The sequence below is a fragment of the Schistocerca americana genome, chromosome 1 (assembly GCF_021461395.2).
Source record: "Schistocerca americana isolate TAMUIC-IGC-003095 chromosome 1, iqSchAmer2.1, whole genome shotgun sequence".
NCBI lineage: Eukaryota > Metazoa > Arthropoda > Insecta > Orthoptera > Acrididae > Schistocerca > Schistocerca americana.
In genome coordinates this window covers 967,418,382-967,430,674 of record NC_060119.1, presented here as the reverse complement: position 1 = coordinate 967,430,674, position 12,293 = coordinate 967,418,382, and the positions used below count along the sequence as shown (strand labels likewise).

At 45.2% G+C, this 12,293-nt stretch overlaps 1 protein-coding gene across 1 annotated transcript in view; it reads right to left on the bottom strand.

Moving 5' to 3' along the window:
• The window catches only part of LOC124595579 (discoidin domain-containing receptor tyrosine kinase B-like), a 195,109-nt gene that overhangs the window by 31,752 nt on the left and 151,064 nt on the right, over positions 1–12,293 (bottom strand). The window contains exon 10 of the mRNA XM_047134373.1: positions 7,155–7,505. Within this exon, the coding sequence (XP_046990329.1) occupies positions 7,155–7,505 (351 nt within the window). The remainder of the gene's footprint in view (positions 1–7,154; positions 7,506–12,293) is intronic.

The following is a 12,293-nucleotide window of genomic DNA, read 5'->3' as shown; positions in this document are numbered from 1 at the left end:
CTATCCGACCTACGTAATGTATACTACGAGGATGTTTTGATAAGTTCTCGGCCTCGCTCGTAGATGGCAGCACTAGATGGGAGATTTTACTCTTCCAGGATTCGAGTGAAATTACAAGTTATTCCACTCAACAGTAGGCTACAGGGAGCTGTCTGTAGTAGGGCCACGGCATGAGTTCTCCAGATTGGTGAAAATCAAGTGTAATGCCGTCATGAACTAAAATTCATTCGAGAAACAGTATTGCTTATAGCGACCCTTCAGTTGCAACACATATGCTGTCAAATTAAAACGATGTCATTAAAGTGTCCAAGGTTATCATCCACGTGAAGAAAGCCTGAAAAGCCCAACCACGCCAAATATCGTCGCGAATTTGAACCATACGATCGGCGTATGAAGGTGCGCAAAATTGTCCAAACTACAGGGATTTCAATGAAAGTTCTCGCCATATTTTGCATGATGAACTCCAAGGCGGAGGTTTTTTTGCAAGATGGGTGCAGTATTTGGCGTATTTTTCTAAAGACAAGAATTATTTTCTGTGATTTTATGTGACAATAGATGAAACACAGATTCACTATTGCACACCGTAACCAAAAAACAATAGAAACAATTCAACTAAGGTGGTTCTTCAATTCCCAAGGAGACAAGATATCATCAGCGAGAAAGGCCATGTCAAAATAATTCTGTTGTGACATTATTGTCACGTATCACCATGCGATGTTGTTTCATTTCTCTGGAACTACTCGTGTTTCATGATTGTTATTTTCTGGGAACTGGGATTGTGTGCTCGAGAAAAAAGTTTTCCATTTTTCGGACTGGGACTGTGCTTACCAGTGTGGTCTCAGGGTGTAGTCGTTGGCAGAAGGCAGTCGATGAATCTCAGTACTAGAAGTGCGGGAGGGACAGTTTTCGTGGACATGACGGTGCCACCGGCTTCGTGCTATTTTGGACAGAATATCGGCCTAGCTGTAGGCAAGGGGCGTCACGTCGTCACAGACGTCCGCAGAGAATAACTGTGTTTGACTTTTTTGTCTTTCCTGCATGAACATTAAAGGCCAAGACTGCGACACAGCTCAGGCCTGTATGAGAAAGATAGTTCCATTCACTTCAAAATTTTTGTTTGAGTTAATTCGCCGCTGCACTTGGTGTGAGGCCTGTCCAACGAGGCAACACTCATCAAGCTGGTACCAACTTTCTGTTTGTTAATGTACGTTTTGTATCATAAGAGTGGGAGGTTTCTCGTGCTTTCCTCTTGTTTTTTTTGCTTTTTTGGTGAAATAAGCGAAATTATTGTCCACGAGATTGGTAACTGCATTGAGTCATTCCCTCCATGAGGCGTTTTCTGACAGTAGACAGTGGAGGGCGACGTACTTCGATTCTGGGCATTTGGCTCCTGGCCACTACTGAGAGTCATCCCAAGCCGCTCTCTGGTGGTAATTGGCACACACTAGCTTATTTGGAGAAATTTAAGTGTCGCAAATTGAGGTATCTCTATATACATTCTGAGCAGCTCGTTACTTGATTATTCTGCCACACAATTTGTGTTGTTTAGTTTGGTTATAATTCGTGGCATACTATTATACCGTTGGCTTTTATTTCACGAGCTCCACAGATGAGCAGAGCTTGTTGCATTTTCTCCATACAGTCTTCCACACCTTTTGATACCATTCCAAAGTCTACAGTAATCTTGTAAATAGGATCTGAGTTTTAGAGAGATTTTTCTCCGGTAATTTTATTGCGATTTACATCAGTAAGTAGAGCATATAAATATCTGCCGATCTTAGTCTCCACTTAGATTCTAAGATCCTTTACATTGTCCTACAACTTTTCTGTGGTATGGCGACCGACTAATCATAAATATAACCTGATGTACAATCAATTTGTTGTTCCCACTGTGACAGTGTTTCAGTTGTTATCAATGGCCAAACTCAACGATCAGTCATATAGATAATTCAGAGAAAAGAACGGACATTTCCCTTCCTCATCCTCTATGATCAAAGATTTATCATATAATGAGCATTGCGCTGTATGAGTCTGATCTGGGACGCACCACTCAACAACTTTCACAATTAATTGCATAATTTGGGGATATTATTCGAACCTTATTACATAAAGGATGCAAATATTCAGAAAAGGACCTGCGTAAAAGAAAAGAAAAATCTTTCTTCAAGACAGTGCCGGAAAATCCACCTTATTTCCCCGCTGTGACTCTCTCAGACTTCCATCTTTTCCAAAAAGCATAAGTCTCCCTTTCTGGTTTGCGTTTTTCACCCAAACAATAATCGATTAGAGCTATATACCATTATTTTACAGCACTTCCAGAGGGACAACACAAATGGAATAACTCCACTGGACTGACTTGAGATTATGTCGAAAAATAAAAGATTTTTAAAACATGAATTCTCGTTTTCGCTATCATGCCAAGAATTTTTCAGACCACTGACATGGGGGTAAAATTATTCTCTTCTATACAACTTTTATCTTGCTTGTTTTGTTATGGTAAAATGTTGATTACGTCCACATAATAATTTATGTAGACATATATATGACGAAAGAGTAGTGCACATCCATCACTTAACTAACGGGTACCAATTACAAAACGTTCAGAAACGGCGCACCAGAGATTCCAGAGTGAATAACTGCGTTAACGGAGTAGGACAGATAAGTGAAGCTGCAAAACTATGGAAGCAGCAAAGGTAAAGGAATTTGCTCTAGAAACAGGAGCAGGACAAGCATATTAACAGCCTATGTCGATCTGGTTTATTACAAGTCACTCTTTCAATATTATTGCCGTTTTTACATTTTTCCCATCAAATTGAAAATGAGGCTGTGATAGTTTGGAATTGAGGGACGCCTTCGCCATGTTGTTATTTACTAAAATTTGTTATATTAGGATGTACGCCATGCTAGTTGAGTAAGTAAATGTTTTCCGGTGAAATATTTCCGTCGTATGGTGCGATGCAATCAGCTGAATATAGGTAAAGGAAAACATCCTGTTGCGAGGAGCAGTGTAGAGAAAGGGATCGGTCATGGTCCTCACAAAACAACTATCATAGCGTTTCCCTCGTGTGAAGTATAGAATTCACGGAAAACATATCCTGACCACATAGCAAACTCTCCTGTAGAGAGATTTGCGCTAAAATGAGAGGTATGACATGTGTAGACAGTGATGAGCTGAGACAGTGGGATCATCTGCTTAGCAACTTCATGGACCATCTTTTGAACGCAATACAGCAGCGATTCTGCACGCTTAGGTTCCGACAAGTGTTGGGAAGATTTTCGGAGGTACGTAGCACCATATGTAAACGGCGCCCCATGAATCACATGTGCCTTCACTAGCAGTGTGCCCTGTGTGAGATTGCCGTCTGTCGTGCTTTACAGGCCGGACAAATCTCACACCTCTGTGTTCAATGGTGAGGCGTGAACATCCAATGCCTCGTCTCCCGCACATGATTTCACCGTCCTTTAACCACTTCCCATAGATAGACGACAGTTTTCGCAAATTGCGAATACGATTAGGCTTCAGATCTACAGTGTATTAGTGACAAGTCAAAATTTAAACTGAACCGGGACTTGAACCTTGATTACCTACTTAATAAGAGCGTTCCTGTTAACAACTACGGCTGTCCATGCAAGGCACGCTTAGCGGATCCATCCGAACCTCTTATCGTCCTTTGTTGCTTGCACACTTTCTGTGATTCCTGCACCGGGAGGGACATCCCTAGTATGGTCTTTCTGGCATCTCTTGGCACGAAATACAACTGTACAACTTTTATTTTTATTTTAGTGTCTTATTGTAGTATGCAATGTCCTCCTGACCTGTGTGCATGTCTGAAGGAGACTACATATTAATGGCGGTGCAAAATACAGACACTGCACACTTGTGCTTTCTACAGACGCTGACGGCCGTAGCATACGACAGCCGACCAGTTCGCCGTTTACGATATGCTCTTTCGCAGGTGCCGGGCCATAATAATATGCTCTCAGTCAAAGTTTTTATGTCAGAGGATTTCCCCATTTTCAGATCATATCCTCGCTAAAATGATTCATAGGGTTGGAACTTTAATGGCGGCAACTGTTTATTTACAACCTAAACAAAATAGATACATGTTTCAAGGTTTTACTCACCTTCAAAGTAGTCACTGGCATTGTGCATAACAAGTTTCCAGCCATGCTGAAGTCATAGGATACCGTTAGCAGCTTCGGCAGTGCCAGTGAAGCGGTGTATTACAAACGAATCTCTGTAACAGTTTCCCTTCAATTTAGGAATCATTAAGGTCTGATGGAAGACTTTTCGCAGGCCGTGTTAAAAAAATGAACAGCTTAGAGAAATAAAGGGCGATACATTCTACAGGATCCTCGCATCATTTTGCAGCAAAAACGCTCGGGCGCATATGGCACAAGTTGTGGCTAATTTGTTCGATCGGTAGTGCTGGGAAGTGTTGCACCACCCACCGCACACCCAGGAAGTACGTTCTTGTAACTCCAATATGACTCCTAAATTGAAGGTAGCACTTCATGGCATTGACTTCACAACAGTTACAGACATTCATTGAGCAACGGGTCGCTCCAGTCGTACTATAAACGCAACTGTCGCTGCTACGGGCATCCTACGACTTCCGCATCGCTGGCAACGGGTTATATACAATGCTGGTGACTGCAGAGCAATAAAGCTTCGGGAACAAGTTTTTTGTATGTATTGTAAATAAATAGTAATAAAGTTCAACTGCTCCTACATTGCAGCAAGAGTTGTCATTTTCACTTGACAATGGAGTTCAACGTTCAACACTGGTCGTGACTAACTAGTATCGGATGGTTATAATGAAAGTGCAGCTGCTCACGGAGGTCTAGTGCGGGCTGTAATTATTTTATAGTAGCGAAACGTTATGATAGAGAAGCTAATGAGTTGACTCGGAAGCGATTTACACTGGAAAAAAACAAGTTCCACTTTCGGCTACCAGGTGCAAATCCGGCGCTGTACACTGTTTGCATAATGGTGTGAAAACCACGCCGTCTTTTGACGAACCATAACGTTTAGTAAGAAAATCAGCTTATGCCTTTCTCATTTGTTTGACCTTTTCTGCACACGTCCTGTTCCCAATCCATTACACGTGGAACGACTTCCTCGCATTCACAGCGTCAGATTTGCACCTGATGGCCAAAACTGGAACCAATCTTTTCTAGCCTAAACCGGTTCTGCCCTAACGCATTAGCACTGAAGTCTCCCCTTAGAAAAAATTAAATATGACAGTGCTGATAAAACTCTTACGTTATTCGATACAGAAACTGCTGAGTAAAACTCAACGTACTCAGACATTTCTCTCTTAACTCATTCTGATCATCACTAAACTGACACACAATATTTTTAGGGCAACGCAATCTGACTTTCAATAATCCCTACCAAAGAATGGCCCTAACTAACAATAACCTATACATTTCATGAATCACTTACCTCACAAAAATCTTCGTTACTCGAACTACTGCAATACTGCGAGCGCCAATACTGCCAGCTAAATAAAAGATTCTAGCTGCTGAAGGCAGTAACTACTGATAGGCATAGTTAGCAAATGAAAGATTTTGATAGAGAACAAACAATGTATTTACCTTAATAACGTTCAAAAGTCATCATATATCTATCTATCAATTCATGAGAAATTCATGACATCCATCTTTACAAATTTCCTTTTTCTGGCGGACACACGTCCAGGTCGTCCGCTTATAGCAACCTCTCAAAACTCTGGCATCTCTCTCCCCACATCCACCACTGCTGGCGGCTCACCTCCAACTACTCAATGCTATGCGCTCTTCACATCCAACTGCCCAACACTACAAAAGCGAATATTCCAACAATGCCAACCAGCCACAGACTGCCGTCAGTGATTTTGATGCAGAGCGCTACGTGGCGTTACCAACATAAAAACCTTAACAGCCTACTTACACCATATCTACCACGTTTCGCTGCTATACGGTATTTACAGCACACAGTGGACCTCTGTGAGTAGCTACACAACCTTTATTACGCAGTGGGCACTTTTTCTTGTCTAATTCTCTCTCGATCTCTCTCTCTCTCTCCCTCCCTCTCTCTCTCTCTCTCTCTCTCTCTCTCTCTCTTATATACATATACAGGGTGTTACAAAAAGGTACGGCCAAACTTTCAGGAAACATTCCTCACACACAAAGAAAGAAAATATGTTATGTGGACATGTGTCCGGAAACGCTTACTTTCCATGTTAGAGCTCATTTTATTACTTCTCTTCAAATCACATTTATCATGAAATGGAAACACACAGCAACAGAACGTACTAGCGTGACTTCAAACACTTTCTTACAGGAAATGTTTAAAAGGTCCTCCGTTAGCGAGGATACATGCATCCACCCTCCGTCGCATGGAATCCCTGATGCGCTGATGCAGCCCTGGAGAATGGCGTATTGCATCAGCCGTCCACAATACGAGCACGAAGAGTCTCTACATTTGGTAGCGAGATTGCGTAGACAAGAGCTTTCAAATGCTCCCATAAATGAAAGTCAAGAGGGTGGAGGTCAGGAGAGCGTGGAGGCCATGGACTTGGTCCGCCTCTACCAATCCATCGGTCACCGAATCTGTTGTTGAGATGCGTACGAACACATCGACTGAAATGTGCAGCAGCTCCATCGTGCATGAACCACATGTTGTGTCGTACTTGTAAAGGCACATGTTCTAGCAGCACAGGTAGAGTATCCCGTATGAAATCATGATAACGTGCTCCATTGAGCGTAGGTGGACGAAACTAAAATGAGGTCTAACATGGAAATTAGGCGTTTGCGGACACATGTCCATCTTTTCTTTATTTGTGTGTGAGAAATGTTTCCTGTAAGTTTGGCCGTACCTTTTTGTAACACCCTGTATACGTGTGTGTGTGTGTGTGTGTGTGTGTGTGTGTGTGTGTGTGTGTGTCAGAAAGGCCGAACGAATACTACTACAACTGGAACAACCAGTATCCCGTATTACGTCATTCACTTCCGAGCTACTTCCCAGCTCCCTCGACGCCTGTACGACGAGGACGAGGAAATACTATACTTCTGGGAGGTGAATTGCAGCTGCGGGACGAGATGGACAGTAGTGGGAATGAGGTGAAATTGGAGCGAGGCGGACACGCGATCCCCAGCGGCTCGCTTACCAGACTGCGTGGCGAGGCACTTGTCGATGACGCTGCTGTAACTGTAGAAGGGCTCCTGGTAGTCCTGGAAGTCGCGGTGCGCTGGCCGCAGCAGCGGGTCCAGCGTGCCGCGCAGCGCCTCGCAGTCGCGGACCGCGTCGCCGCGGAACGCCGCCGCCTCGTCGGCGGCAGAGCCGGCGCCGGCGCCCGCCGCGGCGGAAACCTTGATGGGCAGCGGCGAGGGGAAGGCCTTGCGGCGGCGGTGGCGCGCCACGGCCACGTACACCAGCGCCGCCAGCAGCAGCGCCACGGCCGACAGCACGCCCACCACCGCCGCCAGGTAGCTGGTCGGCTCCTCGCGCGCCGTCGTCACTGCCGACAGCGGGACACCTCGTGTAAAAGGACGAGCTACTGCTTCATCTGGGCGAGGCATAGGGCGTCGCGCAACGCGATGCGTTTCGAGCCCCTGTCAGTGATGTTTCTCGTTGCCTATGGAAGAAACTGCTGAAGACCAACCTCAGGGAAGAACAGTATGCGCACCAGGCGTGCCCAGATGAAAAGGTTACCTGTAAGGAAACTTCAATAACAATATTACCCACTCACCAGTCACATTAAAGGGACCACGTGCCAAAAGTCTGAGTAACTACATTTAGCAGCGCGGACCGCTGCGAGATGAGCAATAAGAGAGACAATGGGATTCCTGAAGCTACAGACAGCGATATGGAGCCATGCAGACACCAGTGCCGTGGTTTCTGGATTGAGGATCCATGGCGCAAACAAACCGATCGAGTTGGTGCCACATATTTTTGATGGGTTTAAATCTTGGTACGGTGGTGGTCAGGGGAATAAAGGAAACCCATCCTTGTGCTCTTCGAACGACGCACGTACATTGCGACTTGTGTGACACTTTTCAAAAATGGTTCAAATGGCTCTGAGCACTATGGGACTCAACTGCTGAGGTCATTAGTCCCCTAGAACTTAGAACTAGTTAAACGTAACTAACATAAGGACATCACAAACATCCATGCCCGAGGCAGGATTCGAACCTGCGACCGTAGCGGTCTTCCGGTTCCAGACTGCAGCGCCTTTAACGGCACGGCCACTTCGGCCGGCCTGACACTTTTCATTGTCCTTCCCGTAGACACCAGAGTGCCGAGGGAGAACAGACTGCCACCACCCTTCTCAGAGGAATGGAGTACTAAAGACACTAGTACACAGGGTGCGCATCATCTCAGATGCACAGAATCTGCCCCAGGAATTGGAACACCTCAAAACGTTGTTCCGAAAAAACGGGTTCTCCCCACCACCACAGCACAACCTGTGGAGACGGGTGAAGTCACGGAAGAAGAGGTAGCCACTCCCTTTGTTCCGTACAATGGCGCACTATCGGGGAAAATCGCCCTATATTAAAGAAATACCGAGTTAAAACGGTCTTTGCCCGCCCAATAAAACACGGGAATTACTGGGAAGTGTGAAAGACAACGTCGGTTTGAGGAAAGCCGGCATATACCAAATTCCCTGTGAGTGTGGGAAGACTAATATCGGACAAACAGTCGCACCATCGAAGATCGTTGCCGAGAACATCAAAGGCACACTCTACTGAAATATCCAAATACGTTGGCGGTTGCAGAGCACTGTTTGTCCGAGAAACACGAGATGGATTATGAGCGTACCAAGATCCTGGCTCAGACCTCTAAATATTGGGACAGCGTTATAAGGGAGGCTATCGAAACTGGCACCAGGGAGAGATCTTACCAACCGAGATTGCGGCTACAATCTCAGCAAGGCTTGGGATCCGGCATTAAATGTAATTAAGAAGACTCTCAGCAAGAACTACGAACTGGCGACCAGGGCGGACGTAGCAAGCACATCGACGCTACGACGTAGTCCGACGCCCACGTCTTCGCGACCGCCGGCGCGCGGGCGCGGACGGCGAAGAGAGCAGCGCCCGCGGGGCGAGGGGATTTAAATCGGCCGCCCTCCCTCAGGAGCTCTGTTCGTCAGCGCACCTGACGGTGGCCACATGTCTGATCGCCGAAATATTATGCCCGTTGCACACTATGAACCGGCAGTATACCCGTGGACTGTTCGAGCAACAAATACGCCGGGAGAAACTGAAGAATCACAGCTGTTAGCATGGTTCAAAATGGCTCTGAGCACTAATGGACTTAACTTCTGAGGTCATCAGTCTCCTAGAACTTAGAAGTACTTAAGCCTAAGTAACCTAAGGACATCACACACATCCATACCCGAGTCAGGATTCAAACCTGCGACCGTAGCGGCCGCGTTGTTCCACACTGTAGCACCTAGAACCGCTCGGCCACCCCGCCCGGCTGTTAGCATGGGTACACGAACTTGTCGCCTGCTGCGGAGGCAGATACACAGCAACGCTCACTCAGGATTGTCGGTAGCCCCTTGGCGCATGTGGGTGGTCATTTGCTCAGCACTTGCACATCTACTCGCCCGCACATACCATCATAGCCGTCGTGCATCCCCGTCGTCTATGCCACGTGGTGCACCGCAATAGCCTCGGCGCCGGTTTTGGATACGCCCTCTTGCCATGCACGTTATGCTTTAACTACGGCGGCAAGCTAACAGTTCGCGAACTTAGCCGTCTCGGGTATGCTTCCACACCTGGCCCGAAAGTCTGTTATCATGCTCTTTTGGGCGTCAGATAAATCACTCCGTTTCCGCATTATGATAACGACTGCACTATTTTCCACGTTCCCCCTCTCCCCGTCCCCAGGATACATTTTCTATACACTACACTGCTAGTGTCCCCACCTGCCATCTGTGACTGGAGGTTGCATGTTGATGTCGAACAAAGGTGACGGTCACACTGACGTGACTGCATGTGGAAGAATACAATTACACGTAATTGCCATTGATATTAATCCACTGATCCCAGCGCATAGGAAAGGAATGGATGGTTTCCGCGGAGCGGATACGGTTTTCCACGGTATCCTGCACTTCCTTGTAACAAATGAATCTCTGACCATGCACTGGTTGTTATAAGGGGCCGAAGGTAAGCGAGTCACATGGAGATATCGGGGCTCTAAGGAGAATGTTCCGAGAACTCCCATAGAAATTTTTCAGGAAGGTCTATGATCTTGTTGGCCATACATCCTGCCTCATAATGCTACCACCAACGGAATATTGTGCAACGTGAGACTCACTGCTCTCCGCAAACCTCTTTGATCTTGCGATGAGTTTGGAACAACGATACCCTTCTGCGCGAAGAAACTGGACAACTGCTCTTTGAGCTGATCAGGGGGAATCCATCATACAAAAAACTGCGGGAAAAACTCTCCAGAAATGAAGAAATTGCTACAAAGTCCTTAACTCAGCTTGTGCAACTGGAAATACTACGACATCATCTCTCAGTAAAAACATTCGACCACTGGGATTACATTCAACGCCACTAGAGCGAAGGTCTCCTTTTTAATAGGGCACACCTTATACGAACAGACGAGGCCATGCCGAACGTACGACTAATCTTACACTGAAGAAAGACAAACCCACAGATACAGCGTTATAGATTTAGCGAAAGCTTTTGACAGTGTTTGAAATAAATGAGGCAAAATACAGGTACCAAAATTTCTCTACTACTCGTACAGAAACGAGACTGCAGTTAAATCAAAGGGCGTGAAAGGGTAGCAATAACGGACAATGGTGTGATGCTTGTAGCCTCTCCCTCAATGATGCTCATTTCTACATTGGCAAACAGTAAAAGAAAAAAAAATGAAGTAGGAGCTAAAATTAAGGGAGAAGAAATAAAAACTTTGCAGTTTGCGGATGACATTGTAATTCTGTCAGAGACGGCAAAATACTTCAGAGACCAGTTAAATGAAACACAGCGTCTTGGTAACGGGTTATACGATGAACATCAACAAAAGTAAAGCAAGAGCAACGGAATGAATGTGAACTGAATCAGGTGATGCTGAAGGTTGGGTTTTGCTATTTGAGCAGCAAAATAAGTGAGGCCGGGTGAAGAAGACAGGAAATAAACTGCCGACTACCAACAGCAAGAAAAGAGTTTCTGAAAAAGAGGAATTTGTTACCATCGAGTATAAATTTCAGTGTTAGAAAGTCTTGCCTGAAGGTACTTATATAGAGTGAAGCATTTTATCGAAGTAGAACGTGGACGATAAGCAACTCAGACCTATTGTGTTCAGTAGACTACTGTATATAACTCGATTTCTTAAATTTTACACCACGCGTTTTGTTATGTAGTTTACACTGCTATTATTGTTGTCTTTACACAGGAGTTTGCAGATGACGTAGTGCAACGCCGAAACTGATAGCAAAAATAAATGGCTCTGAGCAGTATGGGACTTAACATCTGTGGTCATCAGTCCCCTAGAACTTAGAACTACTGAAACCTAACTGACCTAAGGACATCACACACATCCATGCCCTGCCGACCGGGCAGCTATATAACCCTCTCAGGGTCTGGGTGTTGTGTTGTCCTCATCATCGACGCACAAGCTGCCGAAATGGAATCAAATAAAGGTACTTACACTACGCAGCCGAACAGCCCTAGAGGTTGATCTACAGGCCCAAAAATGCTATACAATCAGTTCATTTGATTTACTAATATTTTACTGGTACGTAAATGAGATGAGGCAGCCACTATAAGAACGTCTCAGTGCAGAGGAAATGGCTGATTGGGGCTTCATACATGTTTTTAGATACTGCACAACGATACAAGATGGTGTGTCGCGTTAGATCACGAACACAGGCATCGCAAGCACTCCAGTGTCATGAAGGAGAATTCAGCTGTCAGTGCAGCTTACATACCGCAGAAAGATTGGGGATCATATATGATATCTCAAGTTTTCTTTAGCTAAACGCCTGCGATACACTATCACTGATGATAGCATCTGAGAGCCTAGACCTAATTGTGATCAGTGATATCAAAATAAAGACTTCCTGATGTAGTTGTATCTCGAGTGCCATATTAACGAGTAAAATGGCAGCAATTTCTTTTTCTCATTTTACGAATCATCGTTTTATTTCTCACAAAGTGTAGAGGTTCTGGCAACTAGAAGAATTTCATCTCTCAGTGAGACTTAGATTTCAAGACATGTCTACTAATTTTTTGCATAGATTCATAGCCGTATTTTCGTTGGTGTAGAATAGACAGAAGTGGTCTCCTCT